Consider the following 27,764-nt stretch of genomic DNA (forward strand, 5'->3'; position numbering starts at 1 on the left):
CTGCGCGGAGACAATAGGGAATTTAAAGCTGTTACGCAAAGTAACTAGATTTCCCTCGGTAGCCATGGTGGGGATGGCGCGGCGTCGAGGGGGGGACGGTGTTCCGCGCCTATTGTGCAAGCATGACGCGTTCTTTCCGTTTGGTTCGTTGATTCGCGTGATTGTTGAGCCAGGTAATTGTTGAAATTTTAATTACGCTGCCGCGCTAATCGATCGAAGCGTTCCTGCGAGTGCAGGATGTTCGGGTGTAGGTTTGAACGACGGTAGTGGCGATGTGTGACGGGAGACAGGTATTATTAATTTAAGTGGAAAGTGTGGAACGTATTAGTAAATGGCACGGTACTGCGTGATATAGAGGAACGTGTCGTAACTCTCTAGCTGGGTCACTCGTGACCCATGCCATGAGTCACCTTCCCCTTTTTTGTTTCTTTGAACGATAAGATGCTTGGATGAATCCGGGGAAAGAACTTCGCAGGTAGTGGTCTCATTTAGAAATTTACTTTGAAGCAAGTGCAAGAGAAAATGTGCTACTGGTCGGAATTGACTCGGAGGCTACCTTGCGAGGGTTAAAGAGCATGGGACTTATTCCTGTGTAAGTGGCGTAAGATTACGTGTCTCATGGGAACCGATCTTTCTACCTACGCGATCACGAAGGAATACCCATCGAACGCGTTACGAATCTGTATATAAAGTCGCACAATGGCTGAATTACAATCCCTGACCAATCAGACGCCTCGAAAACTCAATTCAACTTCCGAACCGGCCATCTGTCTTTCCCCAGGAAATTAGAAACGGAATCTAGTCCCGTCCTGCGACGAGTCAAGTACTTGTACAGACAGCGCATTCGGTTTCGGTCGCGTGCCTTCGATTAGCCGAATAATCGATTTCACACGGTTGCCCTTTTTCTTCGCGAACGTTTTTATAGTATTTCGTGACCACTTCTGTAGTATCTTCTGAACGTTTGTAGGTATAGTATTTCGTGAACATTTAGGGCATTGCCAGGCCATAGCTTCCCGCCTAGAACCTTCGGCTCCGGCGGCCACAATCGAATGAGTCGGTGGCACCGTCAGCTTCGACGTTCAGTTTAACCGAAATTAAGTCGAGCCTATCCGAGGCTTTCTGGCCCTCCCGTTTATGTAAGTTCTCAATTAGCGCATAGACCGTCCAGGCAGCTCGGCTGCCAGCCATTTCTGTCGGGATATTTGAGCTGGGGTAAACGACCACGCGCTCCAGCCACCGTAGAATCTCGTAGGATCGTCTAAATTGTCGGCGTTTCCGCGAGATCAGTCCATAATCGTCGAGGATCCACGGATGAAATTTGAATCCCCGACGAACACCGTTATCACGACCCACTGCCACGTTTAATTTCCTCCACACACGCGCGGGGAACGCGGTGCTCAAATTCCTCCGTGCATTCGTTTCTTTTGGTAGTCGTTCATAATTCCCTCGATTTTCGTTAATTATCCACACTAAACTGGAGGCTGCCCTCTTGCTTGGGTCCTCTGTCGTTAATTGTACCGGTGCCGAGGGTCCTCCATACAATTATCTTCGCTCTTGAGCGTTAATTAGTACCACTCTACTGTGCTGCCCCCTTCATCGGCGTATCGGAGAATCGACGATGGCGCCGGCACTTCTGGGGGCACTTTTGTAGCTACACTGCTTTTCGATGGATCAGCAGTAAACGAGGCGTGTTTTGCTACCACTAACTTCAACCCTTCGTGGTCAGACGGGGTGTATCGCACCCCAGGATAAGCATTCGCCAATATTTCTGTAAATTTTTGGACCTTGGTAATAAAATTTAAAGAATTTAAGAATTTTAACTAAATTATCGCTTTTGTCCACAACTACTTTTCAAACACGAATGCCAACATATAAAAATTTACTGCATACTGTAATGAAATATTTATTGCATCACCTCGGAATCCACATCCTAGAAAATAATCTTCACGAAGTGGAAGTGGATGCTCGCTAAATAATCGAGTGGTATTTACGTTATCTATTTACCAATAAATATTCCTAGTAGTATTCAGCTAACAGATTAACGAGTTTGCATGCGGTATTGTCATGACTGTGCAGTGTGCAGCTTCGATAATAGTTGCTCGTATTGTAGGCCGACAAATGAAGACTAATCCAGAAGAATCGCCCCGTTATGGATGTTTCCCTCCGTGCAGGCGGCGATATATGCGCGGAATAAATGCCCCTCTGGCGATGGTTGTGCTTTATCGATCCCAACGGACATTTTTAATAAGGAGCAACTAATACAGGGGTATGCTGACTTTCGATAAATGGCACACCTGCGCAAAATACAGGGCGCTTCACTAACTATGAACATCTGAATGATTGCCGTTGTCGTTGAAAATTCGAAGAAATTACTAAAGGGGGTGCTTACAGGAAGGGCCATTTTTTTCTAACAAGGGAAGATCCACAATCCGGAAATTCAAAAAATTATAAAACTTTTGGGATACGTAGAGGATATATAGATATGTATTGCGCGATTTTTTTAAAAATGTAATTTAAATTAAAAAATTAGGAAAATTAACTGCTGCCTTGATACCATGCAATGTTTGCTCGAAACACTTTCCCACACAGCGAGTGGTTTACGAGTAATTTGAAGTGAAGTTAGGTGCCTCGACCTCCCTGTATATGTGGCCATTCTGGGCGGTTCGAAGTTCGACTACGACCCACCTCGATCTCCGCGGAACTAGTTCTCGACTCCCGGCTCGAATAACTCCTGGGAGTTGCAAACTTCCGAATGCTCCAAGTATTTTACGTATCATAAACCCCTATCGCAGTTCTTCATAATAGGGTCCACGAAATGCCCCCCCCCCCCGCTGCCTATTTTAATAACCCTCCGCGAGTGCATGAACTAGGGAGGATTATTAATATTCGGAAGTAGAAGGAACGACAGAGGGAACCGTTCTCGAGGGCCAGAATCGCGTAACTTCATCCAGCTCTGCGACTAGCGAGTAGTGGGAGGGAACGATCGGGGGTTAAGCCCCTCGTGCATCTCGAAGACAGGATCAAGAGGGCAAACGATGCTGCTGGTGCATCGGAGCTTGTGCAGATCTACTGGATATTACGCTGGGGGCATCGATCTGACAGCTCCCTCCATTGCACTCGTGCTTTCCACCCCCAACTTGTCAGCGGACGCTGTAATTTATCCGGCATCGGATGAAACCGCTTGAAAATGTTTCATTCAAAGGGTATTCTCTTCTTCCGCAAGTTTTACGAAGGCATTGCTACGATTCAAATCTTTCGACGACTAATTTCCAATTGAGGGTTGCGAAAGACCTTCCCTTCCTCAACGAAACATTCCCTTCCCACAAATCGCATAAAGGTACCGTAGCGGTTCAAATATTTCGATGATTAATTTCTAATTGAGAAGTGCAACAAAACACCCCCAATTCCTCCGCAAAGCATTCTCCTCCCCACTAAATTTCCCCGAGCACCAAAAACAGTCCACGACAATAACTCCAGTTTCTCCGCCGCCTGCTGCTCCCCCTTCATTTCAATTACCCCGAAACAAACGTCTTCCTTCGAGCTTCACCCCCCGCACGCAAGAAACCCCCAGCATCCAGCGATATGTCTGCTTCAGAGCGAACTGTATCGCTTCGAGTGCCACTGTACGTCTCCTCCACTCGCTCCTCGAAACCGGAAACACGGCTGCTGCAATAATCCAGAGGACAGAGGCAGGGAGGGTGGGGGCCTAGGTGGGGGTCGGGGGGGGGGGTTGGTAATGTATGCGTCTGGCATCGATCGCGTGACTTGGACACCTTCGAGAGACTGTGCGGTGGATTCGAGTCGAACGAGACGAATCGAAGGATCCTCTGGACAAGGAGGATCCTATATCAGGACTGAGGAGGGGGTAGGGGGTTGGGCACTCGGCACGGTGCCCGCGGAGGAAATTGCAGTGTCGCGTTCTGCAAAAATGCCACCGCCCCCTGCTGCTGGATTAGTTCCAGATCCGGTGAATATTAAATCGCGCGGGGGATGTTTTCCCCGCCACTAGGGGACCCAGTTGTTCCTAGGTGTGTCTTCGGGACGAATCCGAGTGTCGAATGCATGAGCTGCTTCTGAATAGTTATTGGCTTCCACGGGTAAAGAGGTAAACAGTGGCGAAATTCTGAAACGCTTGTTGTTAATTTCGAAAGCTGATAGGCGTTCGGAAGAGTCACTTCGGTGCAGGCGTTACCTTCGTGGAACCTATCTGTACTACGTATGTTCATTGGGGGTTAAGTGTAACGAAGAAACGAGGAAAGAATGCTTTGATTTTTTTTTAGTTTCACAGAGGAACTGTTTACCTGTAACCCATACTTGAAACCTACATGCTGGAAATATTTATTGCATCACTCTGAAATTTACGTAGTTAACTATCTAGTGAGCTGCACATTGTTGCAATACTATTTTCCTAGTACTAATAATAAGAGAAGTATAAAGTAATAACGTGTTTATTCGAGTGATGTAATAAATATTTCCCAGTACCTATATTTGACTGAATCTCCTCCATTACACCACAAAAAAAGCAACAACTAACTATGCATTAATCTAACACAATCTGACGGTGTAATAAAAACGTATTAGTATTGTTATTATTATATTGTTACGCGTTCATTGAGATTTTCCACCGCCAGTCGCTTTTCTAATCAACGAATCATCGTGCAAGTGCTAGAGAATGTTGAAAAGCGAAGTTACACTCGTCCCATCATACACTGTGCCTCCCACGTGCTAAGTCTCAAAGCTGTTCAGACACTGGAATCTCCTCGGCGTGTTTTCACGCCGACGCCAACCGAGGTACCACCCAGCAGCCGTCGCGTTTTCCAAAATTCCTCGCGAACAGTGAATAAGTAGCCGGTGGAGGAGAGTTCCTCCACGAAACGTGGCACACTCGGGCGTTCCACCCCGGCTTTTAATAACAATCCGACAGCCCTTAATCTGGATCGGTTCCAACTTGTTCGAGTACTAAGCCGCGCGAATGAAACACGAAATCGCCTTTCGTTCGCGCTTCATCCCCGCCCCCATTCTCTTCTTTCATCCGCCCGTACGAACCTGCATACGTGCGATTTCGCTTAAGAGAGATTAAAATTTCCCACCCTCCACGTCTACAATCTTCATAGTTCCACGATCCCTCGATTATCTGCGTCCGTGAGCCCTCTGCAGACTGTCTGCTCGAGTGGGGATTTTACGATACTTTCCTTCTTTTTTTTTTTTGGTTGAATATTGCTGCGCTAATTCGGATATGTGCAAACTGCAAGACCTAATGAGGATGTAAAATTCCACAGGGGCGTGTGATAGAAAGCAATGGGAGACTCTGCAGCAAGCGGTGCCTCGAAGTTGAGTAATTTTTGGGAGACTAATAAAAAGTATTAACGAAATATTTTTGCATATATATATATTCAAAGTATTTGACCCATTTAAAGTGTATACATTAGCAGAGTGTGTATTTTGCAATGTTACTAAGCAAAAATATTTTTTTTTCTTTGGTACGGTGATTTTTTAATTAGCTGCCTCCTGTTTAATGCAAATCCTTCAATTAACGTCTTGTCACGCTTTTTCTTCCGGGAAGTTTATCGCCGAGCATTGAACTTGCATCGGGACACCATAATTGGAGCTCGCGGAACCTGTTTTCTCGTTTGGTCTAGTCGATGTTCGAGGAGCCTCTGCGTGGCTGTTGAAAGCGCAGCCTCGGCCATCGTTGCTGTAAGAATGTCGATGATTTCACGTCCGACGAAACCTAAATTCGATTTCATCGCGTGGATTATGTGTTTGCTACACGGATTCCATGCGTAATTGTGGATGGTTCAGTTGATGTAAAACGCGAGTCACTTTGAGAATAAGCGAAGGAGGTGTTTAATTATCGAGACTGGGGGTAATTGGCAAGCTTGATGATAGATAAGCGCAGTGGTGATTAGAGAATGTGAGGAAAATTATATTATTGTAGTATCTTTGGGGATTCTATTGCACTTCGATTTATGGAATTATGGGAAGGGTAAATATTTGAAGGTTCGAAGAAAAAATTAAGGAATGAAAGGATCATTTTTCTGAAAGTCTTTGCTTTCGAGTTATTTTTTTAAATACAAAGGAAGCCGAAGATAAATTTTAAAATATGTACTTAACTTATGAGATATATCTTCTTGTTTTTTACCTCGAGTATTTTGAAACTATGAGAAGCATTGAATTTTAGAAAGTATGTCTTCTTCTTTAAACAAAGAAATTTTAGTTCCTGTTGATCCTAATCACCTTTAGATTTGTAAAATTCAATTAATTACCGGATATTCGGTCTACCCACTGGTCCCAATATCTTCTCGTTCAATGATCGATAGATCGAGGCTGTCCAGAAGAGGATCGCTGAGAAACATCGGCCAGTAATTACACGTGACTAATTAATCGCCTCAATTAACGACGGCGTGAATGCAGCGTTAATCATCCCCAATCAGATAATTGATTCGCTTCCAATATCCCATCCTTTAACGCGGCGTTGTCTTCAACCCATATCGCTAATTAATTCTCGATGAACTGTCCGGACGAGAATTTAAACAATTTCGAGGCATGCGGAATTATCATCGTTTATACTTGATTTCTCTCACGAGATATTTAAAATAAAAATCGTGTTTGCCCTTTGGCGCATTAAGTCCCTGAAACTTCACTCACGTAACAAGTAGCGACAGCGATTTTTATTTTAAATATCTCGTAAACAATCAAGTATCTACACTTTCAACCTAACATGGGTGAAATACTTTGTAATTCTCTACCTTGCCACGAATTTTCATGAAAATCGGTGCGTAACACTGCACGCGGTTCTGTCGTCAGTGTCCGCCGCGTCTGACCACGCAGCGACCGAGACTACTTGCCCCTTGATCGGGCCACCAGCCGACCGGTCGTGACAGAAAGTATCGCCACCTGGGACAGACACCCGAGGCGAAGCTCCTCGACGAAATCTGGCGGTCGAGGAACAATACAAAGGTTGTCTGCGCCGAGATCTAGAAGCACTTGAGCGTCAGACTCTGTTGAAGGTCCGACCAGAGGCATCGCAAACGATAGCATTGCTCTTGACATCGAGTGTCCCTAATAATATACCATGAAATTCCGGGGCTCCCGCGACGGCCCTAATTTCTGAAAGCGTTTGCGCATCCACTTCAAAGGGCAGGCGGCCGTTCAGCAGCTAACGAGACACGCCACCTCGTTTGAGAGATTAACTCCTCCTGGAGCGACGATTCTTCGACGTAACAAGCGGCGGAAACGCGACTAGCTTCATTAGGGGCTTGATCACGCCTTGCGCCGCTAATTAAATCGCCTTAAGAAAGGTTTATAACGCTTTGGAGGGTGTAGTAACGCTTCGACTGAACGTTCCGAACCTCAAATACAGCATTCCCTCGATATATGTACGTGGGTGGGCCCCATCGACGTGCTTATAAAGAGGGAGCATGTTTCATGGCGTTGCTTCTTCAGTTTTATGCTCGCAGAATATTTTTATAAGATTGTAACGTTTCAGCCTTACCATAGGTTGGCGAGAGTTAGTGCTAGCTGGTGCCACCAGAGGTCTAATCTCCCAAACTTTTTCTCGCAAGTGCCTGGTCCTAGTCTCGTTCGTATATATACAAGTTCCAAGTTTAGTCCCCACGCGTCTAGGGCCGGTATTCATAGTCGCTACTTATTCTTAAGCAAATGCTTAAGCATTCGGCATCCTTTACTACCTACCTAATAGGTTAGTGGGAGGATGCGCCCGCATGCTTAAGCATTTGCTTAAGAATAACTAGCGACTATGAATACCGGCTTAGGGCGGCAGGGCCCATCGACTGTAGCCCTACTGATGGGATGAGTCCCTCTGACGGTCCCAAGACGAAACGCCGCGCCTCTTCTTTTCCACCTCGATCTTTAAAACGTCAATCTACCTGCCCCGCACAGTACTCCATTGCGCGCAACAGGCCATTAAGGATTGATTACGGTTGTGTACACCCGAGGTGACGCGGCAAAGGAGGAGGGAGGACCCTTCTCGTCCAGGAATGGCGGTTCCGGACGTTACAGTTTTTCATAATCATCACCCTTGCAAACTTATCTTGCACATAGATAGTCAAGTGTAGAACACTTCGACGCTCTTACAGAGTACCACGTGTCCCCTCGTCAACTATGCCCGTGTTTCATCCCTCGGGGATATCGCGTTCAGATCCACGTGGCTCGCGATCGCAGCCAGCGAAAAGATTTAATTGCGGGTACAGGAGGGGTAGACAACTGGGGTACGCTAAAAAGGCTTCCGAAGTGGCACGTAACCACGCTAAACAAGCCAGCCAGCCGACTGGAGGGAGAGGTGGGGGGGAGAGATAGGTGGGCGACGCGACGTTCGTTTTATTCCCGTCGTAAACCGCCCGCGGGCATAAAAAGCTTGAGTAACCGTGCATTTCGGCCGGAACAATACCGCCGCCGGAAATGAATGGCCGCTGCCCGCGGAAACTGACCCAACTGTGTTTGCCGCGTTCCCTTGAATATAGAACTCTTCTTCGTTTCCTACCAGGAGACGAAGGGAGGTGGTGGAGGGAGAAAGAATGGGGTTGGTGAAATTTCTCGCTGGACAGTATTGTTTCTCAAATCTATTCTTCCATTGTTTCCCGATTCTTCAGACGACGTTTAAGTACACAGCTTTAGTCTCTGTATTTAGCTTTCAGGTAACTGATAGCTTTACGTGTTTAATTCTTCTCGTACTCCGGGGATTTTAAATATGAGGGGTACTGCAACCAAGGTACTATTATATGAAAAAACGGCAGGCTCTGAAATGGGACGTATTGCAGCAGAATTATAATGAACAAACTGGATATTTCGAATGTTATACACTTCGGGTGGTGCGTGTAGTAGAGCGAGAGAAGAGGGTGGAAAGTTGGATGGGAATTGTGCATTGCAAGGGGAACGTTTTACATGAGAGACTGTTGAAGTTTTGGGTAGTTGCATCGCGTAAGGGAGCTTCGAGGGGCGGAGCGTCCGCCCCTCCGCGTGTCGTGACGGTATCTAGAGAGGGGGAAGCGCTCCGCCCCCTGAAGTAGTTCTACGCGATCCAATTGGCTGAAACTTTAGTTCCTTTCCAACTAAACGCTAACACAGTTCTTTTTCAATTTGGCACTCTCATCGAGCAGAATATGTGGGAGCGAAAAAGAATTACTTACCGAATTATTTACCGATGGGATGAATATCCCCTGAGTCAACAAAAAACATTTCAGCTTCATTCATCGCAAAAGCTTTCAGGCGAAGTAATTATTTCGCAGTCCTTACGCCAACGATAATATTTGCATTCGTATTTGCGTAGCGAAGATTCCCGTTGTTCCCGTGTTCCCATATTCACGCACTTATCGATTCGGTTTCGTGCGCCCGATTTTGAAACGTTCCACCCCAATCACACGCTGCCAATTGCCTCCCTCTTTGCCGTAGAATCGCGAACAGCAAACGTTGCCGGCTTTCACCTATGTCCAGGGAGGCCGAAATGTCACATCTGATCACTGGTTTCGCTCAAATTCCAGGTATCAAGATAATAAAACCACCAAAGATCCTATGTACTCCTTATTTCCACGTTTCAGATTTCTCGTACGTTCATTTAGAGCAACAATTTCAACGAGACGTTGACAAGACGAACACTAATAAAATGAAACACAAATGGAAGTTGAGAATACACTGTGATTGGAATGAAAAGCTGAATGCAAGTGTATCTGCGCATGGTTGCGTCAAGCCCAACTAGAAGATGGACGAGTGGGCGGAGTCGGTGGTGGCGCCACAGGGCAATTCTGTGGGAGGGAACGTTGAGTACTAGTTTAGAGGTTCGACAGGTGATCTAGTACAGAGGTTTTACTACTTCTTGCACTTTTTTCTTCTCCATCATCTCCCACAAATCTCACTATTACTCAGTATACCTATAATATCGTATATTTTCATAATTCCATGGAAATGTACGGTTGCTTTAAGTTCTTCGCTGAAGAGGAGCAGGAAAGTCCCAGCTTGTATCTCGGTCAGCGTTGTTTGCGCACCTCTCCGCGCAGTCCTCTCGCTGATTTTTCGCAATCCTTCACGACATTTGTTTAACTCGATCTGTTTGCCTACCGTGAAACGGAGACCGTCAGTGTACCCACGCTATGTTTGATCGATCTTGTAATGACATGGCTCTGTGTATGGGTGAGCGTTCATGTGCATTTGTCTGTTCTACTGTGTCTCTATACCCCTCCAATTGTTCTTGGATGTCTGCGTTTTGTTTTTTATTTATCTGTCCCAATTGCGTTCTCATTTCGTCAACCCTGCTACGTCTCTTGGGTCCTTTTTGACCCAGTTTTTGACTCATATCCTGCCCCCGTCCACGGTGAACATGATTGAGAACTACGGAACTTGCACTGGGGACTCTGCTGCAACTGGCCCAGATAAAGTTTACCGTGGCCATTTGAGTAATTTTGTGTTTTGTTAGCCGATTAATTGAGCACGTTAATTGGGCTGTTTGGCGACGGGTAATTCCGCGTTTAGTTGCTCGATTAATTGGCCGTGTCGACGCAGAGGGCTGGTCAAATGTAAATGGGACATTGCCATAGTGTTCAGGCATAGTTGTTCCGGTGCTTCATGGGGCATTGATTGCATCGAGCCGCTCGACCATAATTCACCGTGACTTCCATGGAACGTTCAAGTAACGTACACTGATGACCAAAGGAAAGCTTAAAACACATAACCAACGATAAGTTAATACTAGTCCGTGCGGATAACGCCGATGGGCGTTCAGCGAGTACTGTGAGCAAATGAGCCTGAATGATTCCCGCACATGACAAAGGGTTACATATTATGTTGGTATCACTGTCCAGTTCTGGCAACCCACGGTATGTAAATTTTAAGATATTATTCTTTCCAATGGAACCATCTTACTTTTCCTATTCACAGTTTCAACCTTCTTTTTTACCACCACTGTAAACCTCCAGTTTTAAGAAACTTTTTCATAATTTGAGAATATCTATTTGAGTTACACGATACTCTTGATAGCTAGGGGAATCTTCTGGGGATCTAGGGGAAACTTCGTAAACAAAAAGTGGGTGTAACGAAGGAAACTAAAGAACATTTCTGCTTTCTAAGCTTCCGTGCGGTTCCAAACACTCTGATGATAGAAAATTCAGGGGGAGTGTGTGGAAAAATGCTTCTCACGATGTTCCATAAAAAAGAACGTCTATTTTGAAACCACACGCGGCTAACCACGAGGCACGACCACACGCCACGTCACAGGACGCTGGTAGTAAAGGGGGATATATCGAAGCGTGGCGGGTTGACGGCTGCCAGGGGCAAGTGGGAAACGCGGAACACCGTGCTGGGGGAAACTAGGGTGGTGAAACGTTGAAATTTGTGGTTCTGGGGAATTCTGGGAGCCTGTGCTCAGGCCTGACTCATTTTCCAGCGGTCTTGGCTCACCTTTCCTTCCCCACCTTTTATCTCGACCGTTTATCTCTGATCCTATGAATAGGAATGACTGGTGGAGGGTAAATGGATCCTTTCGTTGCGTTCAAGGATATTCTCAGACCGATAACTCGATTGATATATTCAGCAGCCACTCCACTTGTCCGCGCAAATCGTAGATTTCACGCAGACACCGTCGCCATCGATGTCACTGGCAAATTGTCCACGTGATGTAAACATAATCGCACTTCAATTAAGCACCTTTTAGACCTCAGCTTGATGTACAGTAGTGCAGTGGCTCCCAACCTGTGGGTCGCGATTTGTGTTCAATGTCAGCATTGAGTTATTTAAAAATGATAAAAACTTGCCATGTGATGCTAAAAGGAATAAAAAATATGTTTGGAAGAAATAAAAACTAATAAGATTAAAATGTACTTTTACTTTTTTGCAGCGTACTGTTTTAATTACTCCGCGAAAGGCAAATTTATTTTCCTGTAAAATACAATTGCGATCCCAGTCGCGACCCACAGGTTGGGAATCGCTGCTGACAGATGAGATGAGTGTTGGGTGATCTGAGTTTTCCTCTACAAAGTGTTTAAAGCATCGGGAAAGTTGATTTGCCGATTTTCATCAGGCGATTGGAGGTGGTATAAAGCCGTTTAATGGAATATATGATGAAGCTCGATCGCGATGGATTATCGGGGCACAGAAGCGAGAGCGCGTCGATACCGTTTGGAGAAGGAAAACAGTCGGCGCGATGTGGAATGGTCGAGGCAGCCTACTTGTTGCCACCGGATGAAGCAATTGTCGTAGGAGAGCGAGCTGGAAGGTCCCCGTATATCATTGCGCTCGATCCAATCTACTTCACATCGGAACGACAGTTTTAGGGTTGATCAGGCACGAGCTAAAAGCAGCGAATCACTTAATCCCGTTACAATCCGTCGTTTGCATCTGCTGTCATTGTCACGACTTTCCCACGGTGCAGGAAGTGTCTGGAGCCAGGGCTAAAATTGCAGTGGACGGCTGAAGTTCAAGAATTTCATAGCCTTCATGATTTTAAGCAGATCAGATAGTCGCGGTGGGTTTCTGTGGCTCTTCAGGCCTTGTGTGGATGTTCTGGGTAGCTGTGCTGGGTTCCTCAGATTTTAATTAGGCTTCTAAGTTGTGGGAACGGGTGTCGAGATTTTGAGGGTTTTAATTGCATTTTTTTTTAGTATTTTAGAGAGTGGGGTGTTCGCAGTTTTAGGTTGATCAGGTGATGGTATTAGAATTCTAGGATTGGGGACCTTTTGGTCAAATATTATTCGCAACTGTATGAAATTCTTGAGATTTTGTTAGGTTTCTAAATTGTAGGGAAGGGTATTGAGATTTTAAGAAGTTTAATTAAATTTTCTGATTACTTCAGGGCCTTGAAATTTCAAAATTCTATACTTCACTGTTCTAAATCCTCCACTCAAATATAATGCCAAATAATACAAAATATATCACTAAGATTCAAGTGCAACTGTTCAAGGTCCAAGAACTTAAGAATCTCCAAAGACCAAACTTTCAGCTAGATTCCCCTAGCCTTAATCGCATCAGAGCCCTAAAATTTTACACATTCTACGGAAGCATCCTTCACTCTTCACCACAGTCCCTGGAATTACAGTGCTTCTAAATATTCCAAATTTCTCAACACCCAGAAGAGATTTAAAATTCTAATCAACCTCATACACAAAACCTCGCAGGTACATGTCATCTTCACCAAAATAGAAGCATATTTATTACAAGGACTGACGTTTCGAGGCGTACCGGTCCGACCGGATATCGAATCGACGCGAGGCGCGGTGAAAGTGCGGCTCCTTAGCGCGTCTCCCGTTTCAGAAAGCAGATACTTGTGCGAGCCGCGGTGTCCAGGAGCAGCGGACGCTTGCGGCTTGATTTACAGCGGCGCGATCGCGGCGCATTCGAATGTGACACGGCGATCCGCGGAACGTGACCGGAACGCCGAGCCTCGGCGTGCATTAGATCGCCCGAGCAGCGTGAAATTATGCTCGAAAGAACCCTTCCACTAGGGTGCAACTGAACTGCTTCCTCAAGTCGAGTTTCCAGCCATTTAATGCGATTATTATCCCACTGTGCAACGAGATTGGCGTGAAAGGGATGATTGGAAATTTTTTATCTTGTTTCAAGCAAGGTTGGATCAAGGAGGTGGGGGCTAGGGGTGGTCGCAGCCCATGCCCCACTTTTCACGGGGGCCCCGATCTATTTAAGTAGAAAAATAACTGAATGAAATTTTGTTCGCTGCTTCCCTTTTGAAATAATTAGAAATCGCACTGAAAGTTTATTTTGAAAAATCTTTTCGATGTTTGTCTTTGAGAATTATTTATATTGCTTATGATTAAATGTTATTTAATCTTATTTAGAACAAATTTCAATTTTTGCAGATTTATTTTAGTGTATTTTTTGTTGGAAAACAATTTACATTCCCCCGCCGATTTTCAACCAATGGGGCCCTTGAAGGATTGATAGCTGCAGGCCCCAATAATTTTAATTCGTCCCTGGTTTAAAGCGTCCTTACTATTTCACTCCTGCACCACAAATTTTCTAACATCAACCCTTTGCAATCGAAAGCTAAATAGGTACACGGTGATCTCGTTAAATTTTGTGGAGATGAAGGAGCTCGTATTGCATGGGATTAGTTAAATCAGTGTTTCCCAATCGTTTTCGAGTCGTGATTCCCTTTTATAATATTCAAATAAGGTAAATTTAATAAGGTAACGAAAACATATTAAAAATAGGTATTTCAAAATATAATTCTAACTTAATAATACTAAAAAAAAACGTGGCGACCCCACAGAAAACACTTCGCGGCCCACAGGTTGGGAATCACTGAGTTCAATCATTAGTTCGGGAATTGGTCCACTGTATTACTTTCTTACTTTAGAGTGATTGATTTAAGGAGCACAGTATTGAGTAAAAATAAGTTTAGGGGTAAGTCACCCTTATCAACTCTCATTGCCATTACTACCACAGGAAAACAATTTATATAGTAACAGGATGAAAATCTGATTATAAAAGCTTGTTTAAAAAGTAATAAAAAAAAGAAATCATACTGTTATGGGTCAAAATTGACCCGGCGTCCGCTGCAGACGTCGGACTACCCACCATGAAAGGTTTTTCTGTCTCTTACTGCAGTGCGTTACGTTCTGAAGGAACGGAATTAAATGCTCAAGGCCACTGCAAGCATCCTGCCTCACAGAACATATAAATCAAAGAGTTTTAATCACCAGCGTCCGAATGAGTGATACTGTCACTGACACAGTTCCATGTTAACCCCTACCCCATTCGCCGCGACAGCTGACCCCTGTTTGACACACATTCCCACTGATAAACTAAGAACAAAAAGAAACGGAAGGCTAACCGATTACGCGAGTCAACAGTGAGCTTATCTAACGCCAGCGAGGAGCGATTAGCGAAAACACAGGAACGTGACATCATTCCGCGTAGGCGATCCTGGAAAGGAGAACGTCGAGCAGGTCGCAGAGTCCCGTGGAGCTTTGCACCATTCCTCCGATCAACAAATTGCACAACGTCGCGAACGATCATTCGCGACACCTCCGCCCATACCAAAGGATCAACGGAAAAAAAGCAGGGATCAGAGTGTTATGAAAACAAGTAACTCCTCCACGCCAGCCGAATATCCAAGCTCTTTATTCTCTCACTACCCTACATCCTTTCTCAAATTCAGAATATTTATCTCAACCAGGAGTTTCATGGTTACGTGTAGAGAATCGCCAGAGTAGGCAGCCCAAATTCCTTCCTGTCAACGTTGCTCATGTTATTGTTCCCAAGGTGGACGGTCCTCAGCGCGGGGCAGCCAGCAAAGGCTCCAGGATCCACGGCAGCGATCCTGTTATCCGACAGGTCGATCTTCTTCAAGCCGGACAGCCCACTGAGCATCGCTGGTTGAACGTGGCCCAGCTCGTTCTTCTTCAGGTCCAGCTGTTCTAGCTGGCCCAGGTCGGAGAAAGCACCAGCTTCAACATCGGCGATCCTGTTGTCCTGCAGGTGCAGGATCCTCAAGTCGATCAGTCCCTTGAAGTCCACTCTGGAGACGCGGGTCAGCTGATTCTGCTCCAGGAACAATCCATCCAGCTTGTGCAGTCCTCGGAAGGTTCCGGGCTCAATAGTGGCTAGTCGGTTGTTCTCCAGGTGAAGGCGGCTTAGTTCGGGCATCTGGCTGAAGCTACCAGCCTCTATGGCAGCGATCTTGTTGTCGTTCAGCCAGAGGAACATGAGCGAGGAGGATAATCCTGAGAGCGAGGCCTTGTCGATGGATTCGATGTCGTTGTGGCCCAGGTACAACCACATGAGGTTCGCCAGGCCAGCGAACGAGTCCCTGGGCACTTTGTTGATCTTGTTGAAGATGAGGGACAGGGAGTGCAGCTGATTGAGCTCGGCGAACAGGTTGGCTGACAGCGGCACCACGTTGCTGTCCAGGTCCAGTCGCTCTAGCTTCTCCAAGCCGCGGAAGGACTCTCTTTTCACAACGGAGATCTTGTTGCCGAAGCTGAAGCTCAGGCGTGTGGTGGTCAGGTTCTTGAAGGCGTTCTCCCTGATGGCTAGGAGATCCAGGTCCTCGATCTCTAGCTTGTCCTCTGATTGCTGCTGGGTCACCTCCACTAGCACCCCTTTATTGTGGCAGACTGTGTAGCCATTAGCTGGCTTGCAAGTCGGGTCACCCTTGGAGGATGCAACCGCGCAGGACAGCAGGAGGATCGTTGAGAAGAACGAGGATAGTTTGAACATGCTGAGGCTGAATTAAGAGGATTGAAGGCTCGGTGGCGACTGAAGAGCCGGAGGGTCGGAGATGTTTATATGCGTTACTCGCTGCATATTGCAGAGGCGATTAGATAGAAACTGACCTCTGACAGGGTTATCGAAGGAGCTGCAGATTCTTTTTGTGGAACTGGGGTTTTCAACCTTTTGATGGAATTTTGTGATTTAGGGTGTGATTAGCTTGTTGGTACTTTGTGGTAGTCGGCTCTTGGGGACTTGCGTTGAACACTTGGGGGAGGAACTCTTCTCTTCAAGTGTGTATTACAAATCAGAGGTTGAGGTCAGGTGGTAGTCTTTTCTTGGAGATTTGAGATTTATTCTTGAGGAAGGAACTCTTCTCTGCAAGATGGCGACGGTCTGATTAGAATATGGTGCATTAGTAATTAGGGGTTGAGGTCAGATGCTATTCTTTTCTCGAAGACTTGAGATTTAATATGAAGAGGGTAACTTCTTTTTCAAGGTGACAACATTTTTCTTGAAATATTGTGCATTCCAAATCAGAGGACTTAAGCTTGACAACTGGAAATCTGATCTGCCGGTTCGTCCTTACCCTCTAGTCTCCACGAAACCTTCCCTTTTCTTCGACTCACTAATGTAAAAAAATAACACGACTTCAACATCGAAACGGAGCCCCTGAAGTTGCATCGATCTACGTGTACAATTCAGGAGCCCATTTTTCCTTCCGTGGGGGATGACCTACTTCTCCCACCTGCACGAAACGGCCGCCTTGTGCTTTTCCAGGGTAATTAAGTGATCCAAAACAAGGCTAATTATTCCAGGGGCCATGCCGCACGGCACGGGGACACTCGTTCGGTAAAAGGAAGGAATGGGTGTCTGGCTTAGGTGGCGGAAGCTTTGCAAATTTGTCCATTCCTTCAAATATTGAAAGAGCCATATTTAGATACCCAAAGTGCCATATCTGGCTCGGGAAATGTATGTTGGCGACCTCTATCATAGCCCGTTGTTATGAGGGAATTGTTGAAGAGTTGAGTGAGTATAAAAGATTCCTAATACGCTCACTAACTTCACTAATATATTTATTATAATATACGGACACAATGTGTTCGGTATGAAAATATTTTTTCGTCCCCTCTCGCTCGCTCTTGGCTTTTTTCACTCGCGGCATTGCCGGCTCGGAATAGAGTCCGTTATTCGTTGTATGTTAACCGCCAGCCCCGAGCGTCGCGCTTATAACGAGAATTTACTGTAATTGGAAGAATGATAGAAGAACTCCGCCGCGATGAGGCACTAAAAATGTTGACAGGCCCCCGGACTACAATTAGAATTCGCACAACCTAAACCACCTACCTATTTTCCCAATCTCTTCCCCGTTACAATTGGGACATTCCACGCGAAATCGGACACTTTTTGGAGTAACATTTCGGATGTGGCTGAAATTTGAATATGTCGTAGTCTATAGGGATATATAAACATATCTCGAAGGATTTTTGAAAATTTTGAAAAATGTCGATTTTACAGCTGTTTGAAGGTAAGTGCTAACTTTTTTTCAATAAATTATAACTATGGAAGTAGTAAACGGATGGAGATGAGGTTTACGGCGATTTGTAGAAGAGACATTGAAGTTTTAAGAAAAAATTATTTCAGTTTCAGAAAGGGGAAGGATAGAACTATATTCTGTTTTTTCAGATTTTTAAAATCGCGCCCGTTGTTAAAAAAACTGCATTTGTTTAAAATAATTGCACAAAATTGCAAAAATTTGTTTCTGAAACTGAAATAATTTTTTCTTAAAACTTCAATATCTTTTCTATAAATCGCCATAAACCTCATCTCCATCCGTTTACTACATCCATAGTTATAATTTATTGAAAAAAAGTTAGCACTTACCTTCAAACAGCTGTAAAATCGACATTTTTCAAAATTTTCAAAATCCTTCGAGACATGTTTACATACCCCTAAAGACTACAACATATTTAAATTTCAGCCACATCCGAAATGTTACTCCAAAAAGTGTTCAATTTCGCGTGGAATGTCCCTATTCTCAGCACCCCTCCAAACGCAAGCACAATTCGCCTTTCAACCAGAAAATCACCCAAGTGAAAATCGAACACCTTCGAGACCTACGGTTAACAAGAAAAGGGCCCACGAGTTCGTCTTAATTCGTCGCAGCTTACCCACTAAACGGGGGCGCGGCTTGACTTCCGCCCCGATTCTAGATCGATGTCCTCCCCCTCCTCTGGCACGGCAAAGTTGCTCTCCAGGCTTTATTAGAAACCGTCGCGGCAAGGAAATATCTCGATCGAGCATCCACGTATCAGGGACGACCGGATATTTATCGGCGATATTTCTCGCTGAGTATCGGCCCCTCGTTTCCCTCCATCTTGAGGAAACGCGTACTTCCTCCCCCTCAGCCGCTTCCTGCCACTCCATTTTTCTCTCTTTCCACCCTCTATTTCCCTTCTTTCTCCGCTGCTTTCCCCTCGAGTTTCCCCAATCCTCCCGGGGGAAACGATTTATTCCAGACACCCATTTCTTGCTTTTATCGAACGGGTGTCCCCACACCGGGCGGCACGGCCCCTGGAATAATTATTCTTGTTTCGGACCACTTAATTACCCTGGAAAAGCACAAGGCGGCCGTTCCGTGCAGATGGGAGAAGTAGATCGTCCCCCGCGGAAGGAAAAATCGGCTCCTGGATCGTGCAGGTAGATCGATGCAAATTCGGGGTCTTCGTTTCGATGTTGAAGTCGCGCTGTTCTTTTTACATTAGCAAGTGGGAGAAATGGGACGTTTTGTGGAGGACAGAAGAAAACGGTAAACCCGCAGATCAGACTTCCAGTTGTCAAGTTTAAGTCCTCTGATTTTGAATGCACCATATTCCAAGCAAAACGTTGCCATCTTGAAGAAAAGGGTTCTCCCCTCAAGTGTGTAACCCAAGTCCCGAATATACTGAAAAAGAATTAAATTTTGCAGTTTGCAATTTAAGCATTCGCCGCTTTTTCCATTTGCCCCTTTCACCGTTTTGCCAATTTTCAACATTAATTATCTATTTTAGTGCGGACGATAACGACAAACCAAGAGAATCACCCCTTCGAGAATTGCAAAAAATTAATGAACACTTTCTAATTTGATTCTTAGATGGAAGTTTAAAAAATTCTTAAAATAATTGAAGTGCCTCGTGTATCGCGTTTCCATATTTCTTTACATTATCACATATGAATGATTCTAGTACAAGCGAAAATAGAAAGCATTTTGAATATGAAAATAATTTTGTTCTTCATTTCAGATGTGCACGAAAGACGAAATCGTGCTTACTGTCACTAAATGTACAGTTCAGGTCAAACCGTTTTCATTCAAATGTACTGATTTTTTTAAAACCAAATTCGCTATATATTATATTTAAAACCTACTAAAAACATTGTACAAAAATAGAAATTGTACATTGTTTCTTTCTATTAAAAAATAATTTACGAAACTCACCTATTTTTGGAACCTTGCAATGCGAATACCCCTTTAAAGAGCGAAATTGTTTTTAAGAAACGTTCGAAGGGGGATGGGTCGTGGTTTAGTCAGACAAGTAGGAAGTTTCTGTAGAATCATATCTCTTGGCCCCTCAATAATCATTGACTCAGAAAAATTTCAAACTTCCAACTAGAAACTGAAGAACCAATTTTCCCAAGTATCTTTCTCAATAAATAATCTTCCTTAAGGGGTTACGCCATCCTGAGATGCTCAAAACAGCACCAAAATAGACGAATTTTTTTATGATACTACAAGGTTAAAAATTATTTCTATACTTCTTATGTTTCGGGCATGTATCAATGAATATATCGTATAAATATTACATAGAAATATTAAAAAATGGCCGAGTTATGTTCCAGCGAAACTCCTCGGAATCACTTTTCCCAATCACGCAAATCACCTATTTTTGGGACCTTGAAACGCGAATATCCCCTCAAGGAAGCAACAATTTAACCTCCCACGCAACCGAGATATCCTCATCGCCACACCCCTCAAACTACATGTAACCACACCAAGAACAAATACAATTCCAACCCGCGCGTGCATCGCCACCCCAAAAGCAGGTACCTCAGCAAAGAAAACCACCCCCGTTTTCACAATCCCCCAGTTTCCATCCGCGCCAAGTGAAACAGAATCAGCCACGGAATCCACTCGATTTAAAATTCCTCCACCAATCAAGAGATTCCCAGCGAACCCCCTCCGTTCTCAATATTCAAAATGGATGACGTCTGGGGATAGTGCTCGAAAGCTTTCCACGAGATCAGACACGAAACGGTGAACGCTTGCGCTGGCGGTGGCGCGCGACAAAGAATCCCGTCGCGCGCTCCCCGGTCTAAATGGATTGAACGCTCCCCCACAAAGGGAGCGCGCTCGCGAAAACATGCGGGCAAGGTGGCAAAGGTCCGCCGCGCGAAATGTGTCAACGAGCACTATCCTTTCCACGAGCGTCTATCAATCTTCCTGTCTGCTTCTTTGGCGAATCTCGATCGCGGGGTCTACGCGTCGAGGGATCACGGAAATCGACGTCAGGGTCAATTTTGACCCGTATTAAGGGTCCGTTCTATTTCGCCGGCCGAAAAAGGGGCCTATTTTCAAGAATTATTTTCTTCGAGAAGTAATGTACAGATTTTAATTTTTTGGGGATTAAATATTTATTATTCTTTGGTATGTACTACTTTGGATAAAAATGTGGTAGAATGCTATATATTATAGTACGGTTGACGACTTAGTAAGAGGTCGCGGTAACAGAGGTGCGGTAAGAAATGTGGACCCGGCTTTAAGTGATTCCTGCCACTGTTACGCGAGGTGACGTTACGCTTGGGTCGAAAAAGTCCCAGGAGCTGGTGGTCGAGGGTTAATTGGTATTCGTGGGGGGCTGGCCGAGACCAGGAGCGTCGATTACATTTCAAATTCGACGTTTACCGTCCGTGACATCTTTTCGAACGCCGATAGGCCACTCGACGATGCCAGGTACGTCGTGGATGGCTCTCAAGGCTGTCGCTGGTCACTCCCAACTGTGCAACTTTCTATGGTAGCGGGTGGATGGCCAGATGGAGATTGCATTTCGTTTGAGTCCTTGAGCTTTCTTGGTTTAATGGTGCGTTCGGGATTAAGAGCCCAAGTTCTTCGACGTGGATGGAGGATGTGAGAGTTAGTTATTCTAGTTTGGGCGTTCGTTGAGAACTGTAGCTTGAGGGAAAGTGTTGGCAGATGGTTGGAACTGTTGGAAGTTTTATTGTGGTCAGTTTGCAATGGGATTTTCTTGATTTTCTTGATTTCTTGAGTCCTTGGGGATTAGAAGTCGAGGATCTTTGAGTTGTCTGATTGAAATGTGAGTAATTTTAGTTTGGACGCCCGTTGAGAACTGCCTTAAGAGGGGAACTGTTGGTGGATGGTTGAAAGTTTTATGTTGTTCAGTTTCTATTCGGGGTTTTGAAGGTTTTCTTGATATTATGATTACTCGAGGACCAAGAGCATCGACCCTTGGAGCTGGCTGGTTACAATGTGGCACATTCTACTTTGGACGCCCGTTGAGAACTGTGACTTGAGGGAAACTGTTGGTAGATAAAGTTTGGTAGTTAAAAGTTTCACGTTGTTCAGTGTCCAATTGAAATTTTGATGATTCCCTTGATATACTGGTTCATTAAGGGCCAGAAGCCTTGGTGTTGACTTTTTACAATATTATTCAATTTACTTTGGTCGCCCGTTGAGAACCATGCCCTAAGGAATCCTATTCGTATCTACTTAGATCTCCAAGTTTAGGAATTTTCTCATCACTTCAATTGCTTACAATTCCTCTCAGGGGCAAAGCAAACTCACCACTTGGTCCGCCCTTTCACAATATTATATTTCGCAATAGAATCACTTAGAAACCAATGCATCCCGAGGATAATCAGTAGAAGCCCCCCGAAATAACGCGGATCACCTTTCCTCGTCAATTCTTCCGCGGAACTTCATTGAAATTCGTGTTCGGTAGCTCGCGAATGCGAATAGCGACATGGAGAATCCGCGGCCTCGAGCGTTCGCGTTTGATTCGCGCGTTTTCGAGTCGCCAAGGCCGCTCGATACGAGGATCAGCCTTGTTAATGTCGTTTATAATTCGAGGTTGTACAACCGGCTCGTTATCTGCCTCGCAAAAGTGGCAGATGTTCTAGCAACGGTTTATTGTTTCTCTTCGTTTTTTTATTCGCTAGGGAACAACTATTTTCACAGAGAACACATGTGGATAATAAGGATAGAAATTTACGCGGAATGTTCGTTCCAAGTGGTTGTTTTTAGACGATTAAAATTATTTTTAATATAATTATTATACTATAAATATATTATCTTATAATTATTCTATAAAAATTATATTTACTACAATTCAATTATTTTTATATCATTATGAATGCAGTCTAGGGTTTATGCAAAAATGGATTTTGAAAAATCCGGTTTTCGAATTCCAGTATTAAAAGAAAACGGTTAAACCGGTTTTCGATTTTTTGCAAAACAAACATAATTAAACCGTAAACAAATATTTATTCTTATTTTGAATTATTTCAGTTTATTTAATATTTATGGACTTACAAAAATAAAATAAAATATAGGTACCTTCTCTCTATATGAAACCGAATAAATAAGAAAAAAACTAAAATAACTAAAATACATCCAATTCCGTGGAATCTTTCAGTTCATTTAATATTTATGCAACCACAAAAATATAACAAAATAAAATATACTCACAAATTATAAATTATAAATCATGATTTCACTCAGTATTTTTTTTCCGAAAATATGAATTCATTAAGATTAGTTTTACAGTAAACTTGAACTACAAACGTTAACGTTTTTAATTAGATAATTAATTAGTCTTCAACTTTACATATTAATTCTACTATCTAGAACCGGATTTCTCAATTTAATTTTCCCCTTAAGAAGGGGGGCTTTTAAACCCGCATTTCAAAAACCGACAAACCCTTATGGAGTGTATCAGTACAATAAATAAATAAAAAAAAAGATATCATGTGAGTAAATAAATTATTTACAGCTTAAACAAATTACCACGTAAATCGAGAGATGAGTGTAATTCTATGAATATCGATACCCCTAATTATCAAACCAATTACCGAAGAATAAACGAAATTAGATTACATAATATTCTGCCTGAAACAATAGCGGCACCTGTAAAAAGAAGCTACAGCTGCTCCATAGTTGCTGCACCTTATGCTTCACCGTTTAGTAGACAAAGGACGGGACTGAAAAGCTCGAAAGAACCAGCCTCCACTTCCCAACAAAAGAAATTAATATTTAACAATTCGCTCCAGTTCTATTTCGCGACATCCAGGCTCGCAGCTTCGTTTTTTATCTCGAGCCTACGGCTTCAATGAATATTTCCCGTCCACTTCGGAATAAATTTTCGGGAGGAAGAGGCGCCGGACTAATGTGCCGCCGCGTCCTCGATCTTTCCCCGGCGGAAAGAATTCCGTGACTACGCGCAAGGACGATCCGCTCGCGAGAAATCCACGGCAGAGGAGTGAAAGTCGCTAGTCGGACGGGCGAGAAGAAGAGGCATTCCATTCGATGGGTATCGCGGATCGTTCTATGGATCGTGGAAAGAACACTTCCGCGCCCGCGGTCGATTGCGAAACGCGGCGAGCTATGAAACTCAGACAGTTGCCGCGCGAATGTCTAGCTCGATAATCGCCAGCGCCGTGCACGTACGGGTAATTGTCGCGCGAGCAATTTCCTCCAAACGAGCCACGAGTCGCGCTTTAATCGTTTAACGTGTTGTTTTTTTTTTCATCCGCGTGGTTTGTCTTGGTGGGATTTCGACGAACGTGGGTGTGTTGAGCGGTAGAGAGACTTGAAAGGCGCGTGATCGGAGGGAGAGCTGAGTAGAGGGGCTCTGTGGGGATGAGGAGAGACTAGTTTCGGGGTTTGGTGAACTAGTATGGAGGTTTTGCTATTCCTTTGTTGATTTAAGTATTTAATTCCTTGTCCCACTTTTTGAGCCCTTAGAAACTTCACTATTGCTTGGTAAATCTATGTTTGATGGACCTACAGTTGTCTGCAAACTCAAAATTTGGATAATTATGGTAGAAGAATAATTTCTATTTCAATTCTTTTAAAAAGATTAGTTCCATGATTTCGATTTGCTTTTGTAGATTGCTGGGGATGCGAAGAGACTAGTTTCGGGGTTTGGTGAACTAGTATGGAGGTTTTACTATTTATTTGTAAATTGGAGGGGAGGGTCATTTGGATTGGGAATAAAGTGTGTCTTTTTCGGATTTTTTGTAGAAAAACTATTGAACCAAATGAGTTCAGGTTTTACATATATCTGACACATGCGATGAAAAAATTACATATTTTTTCAATCCAAATAACACATGGGTTTAAAAATACTGGCACTGGTGTGGAGACGTTTCTTCATTTATTTTTTTAAATTGCTGACCCTGTAAAACCAGAACCGCTGAATAAAAACGAAAAGCCGTAACGGAAATTAAATTACTATCGATATGACCGTACGGTGAACAACAAAAAAAACAGAAAAAACCATAATACAGGAAGATGTATCATTTAAACACAAAGGAATGCATTTTCTTACGCTCTTTTTTGAAGTTTTCTTGCACATACAATACTTTAGCGTATGGCTATACTTATAGTAATTAAAATTCCGTTCCGTTTTGTTGTTTCCGTTCAGCGGTTCTTGTCTGAGAGGGTCAGCAGTTTAAACAAAGAAACGAAGAAACGTCCCCACACCGATGCGAGTACATATTTTTATAACTATGTGTTATTTTGAGTAACAAAAAAATATATGCAACTTCTTCGCCGTATATAGCAGATGTACATAAAACCTGAATTTATCAGGTCAATAGATTTTGCTAGAAAAAATCTGTCAAAAAAAAATTGTATTCCCAATCCAAATAACACTCCTCTCTTAATTCCTTCCCCCTTTTATAACTTTTCTAAACCTCACTATTGCTTGGTACACCTCTGTCTAATCGCTTTATGATTATCTGCAAACTAGAAATTAGAATGATTATTCTACAAAACTACCCCCAATTTCAATTCGTTAAAAAAAAAGAAAACTAGTTTCACCCTTTCGATTCGTTCACATTCGCAATTAGACTGAATAGCCAAGCTCGCTACCTGACCCAGTACCTACTTCCCATCTCGCAAAAATGCAAACAGAGAAGACATTTACCGCCAAGATTGTGACACACGGGAACAGAATCGCAGCTCCTGCTGCCACGCCTAATGTCAAGATCGCAGGTGCCCCTGGCCGGTGTTTTTCCACTCGTCGTGCTGCACGTATCAATTATGGACCGGGTGTACAACCGCCCCCATTTCGAGGCGTACAGATTTCTAGCGGCAAGCGGCCGTTTAAACCCCCCTCCCCCCCGAATATAGATCTCGACCGGGCGGACACGGCCGACCCAGACCCCAGGTGGATATAAATCGCAGGCAACCGGTACACGCGTACGGCTTGCGTTATTAATCCCCCGTACAGCTCGATCAACTTTTCCCATTCTCGGCCAGGTCAGTCGGAGAATTAGTTCGGGAAAAACGCCCACGGGGATGGGCAGTGGATATATTTTTTTTAATCCAGTGGAAATAATTTTTTTGCCCGTCCCCTGAGAAAGTTTCGCGTCACTGTCCAATTTCGAGTGAAATCGAACGCGACGTGGGCGTTTCGAGCTGATTGGAATCGATGGACTCCGAGAGATCGGAAGCGCGCTTTTAGCGAGCGTACGGTGGCGAAAGTGGGCGATGCGTGGCGGTTTGTGTTGCAATATTGATTGTGCGAGGGATCTCCTTGCGCTTCAATCTAGCTTGCTCATATTTTACTGTTACAATCCTGATTTTACGTGGAACGGTCGGTGGCACGGGGTTTAAACTCAGGGAATCGATTCGGGGCGATAAAATGGATCGAAAATGTGGAATAAAGTTTTTCCGTAGGACCCTTTGTTTTTGGGCAATCGATTTTGAAAGTGTGTGCTCGCTTGGATAGACACCTACGACTTCAGTGGAGATTTTCTCGAGAACGAAGCCTTGAGGAGGGAAATGTTGTTCTACAGTTTTTGTTCGTTTTATCGAGACGAATCGATTGGTATGCTTCAATGTCGGAAATAATGTTAGCGTGAACAACAAATTAGTGAAATTTATCTGGAACGTTACAAAATTTCGAGGCTACTCTTTGAACCCCTATGACGACGATCTTGGAAGTAATTCCATCATCAATTTTGAATCGTGCACTTGATAAATTTCCAAAATGATTTTCCCTGCCCTTTTTCGAAAAAAGACCAATTTTAACCTTTCACTGTCAAGTACAGAGAGAGAGAGTACAATTGAATAACCTAGATTGTGAGATAGACCGTCGAAGAGTGCCGAGTGACTTCTCAATCGATAGAAATTGCCCGGTGAGCTGACATTAGGCGTCGAAAAGAAGGGAATTCTGTGCTTCTTATGAAACGGATAGAGGCTCGATCGTGCTCCGCAGCCGCGCCGTGTAACCTTTTGCATTTTGCGCAAGCGATATTTCAATAAGAATACAATCGCACGGGCTGCTTGGATGCTTTCCCCTCAACTGAACCGAAAAACGGCGAAAACGCGAGCAAGAAACAGCCTTACAGAATCACCCACCCTTCGAACCTCGCTGAGACAATAAAGCAAGCAAACTTTTGTAATTATTCATAAATCCTGACACGCTGTAACAGTCGATCTTCGCTTTATCCGAGGTAGAGTATTTCCCAAAAGAAGTCCATTCTTTTCGGAAAACAAAAGCCATTCAGAAACCCTCGCAATTATCAACGATGTCCCATTAACCTAAACAAATATAAACAGCCCCCTCCCCCCCCCCCCCACTCGAACGTTAAATCCGATGATATTTTCTAGCAATAAATTTCGAACCTAAATTTTGTCAGAGTTACTCGAATTCGAGGCTTCCTGTCAACAAAAGCATTTTGCCATTTCGCAGCCCACTCAATTACCGTCTGTGCAAGTGCATACATTACGCATTTAAATTCGAACGATTACGAGTGGCGGACGCGTTTACTGTTTACCATTCCCCGTCCATTCCGCGTATATAATTAAGCGGCATTATTAGATTAATAAACCAAAGGGAAATTAGATTCCGAGGCAGCAGCGTTTCCTGCTCGAAGCAACATATGGTCGGCCTTTCACGACTGTTTTAAATAAACTCTTATCAGTCCCTCCTATCGAGGAGTCCTATCGATATCACGTAATCAGCTGCATTTTAACTGTTAATTGTTTAAAGGGCAACATACCACCAACGACTAGAAAAACCAGGGTGAATTTTGACGATATTCTTTTTCATTGAAAATGTGTTTTAATTTGAAAATCTGTATGCGCGTCTTAAAATACATAGTGTAATGTGTAAAATTGTGTGAGTTTAATTATAAAACTAAGAAGACTGAATATGTAACAGTGCTTTTCTCCAAACGGCACTTTAAAAACGGTAAGCAAATATTTCGCGGGAACTAGTGGACCGGTTCAGTTGAAATTTGTAATTATTCCGTGTTCGTCGTAGGATTTTATTTTTATACGTCACAGTTCAGTTTTTATTAATTAA

General features: G+C 43.9%; 2 protein-coding genes across 6 annotated transcripts in view; both read right to left on the minus strand.

The window, feature by feature from the left end:
* Btk29a (tyrosine-protein kinase Btk29A) overlaps window positions 1-27,764 on the minus strand; it is a 197,235-nt gene that overhangs the window by 16,318 nt on the left and 153,153 nt on the right. The window lies entirely within an intron of this gene.
* On the minus strand, window positions 15,066-16,240 carry LOC143378466 (uncharacterized). Its single transcript, XM_076830210.1, has one exon. It carries the CDS (start codon window positions 16,183-16,185, stop codon window positions 15,154-15,156), a length of 1,032 nt encoding a protein of 343 aa, XP_076686325.1. The 5' UTR covers window positions 16,186-16,240; the 3' UTR covers window positions 15,066-15,153.

Source organism: Andrena cerasifolii, chromosome 2, assembly GCF_050908995.1.
Source record: "Andrena cerasifolii isolate SP2316 chromosome 2, iyAndCera1_principal, whole genome shotgun sequence".
Taxonomy (NCBI): domain Eukaryota; kingdom Metazoa; phylum Arthropoda; class Insecta; order Hymenoptera; family Andrenidae; genus Andrena; species Andrena cerasifolii.

Excerpts from the sequence above, each read along its gene's own strand:
- LOC143378466 (XM_076830210.1), bottom strand. The coding sequence starts at position 16,185 with ATGTTCAAACTATCCTCGTTCTTCTCAACGATCCTCCTGCTGTCCTGC.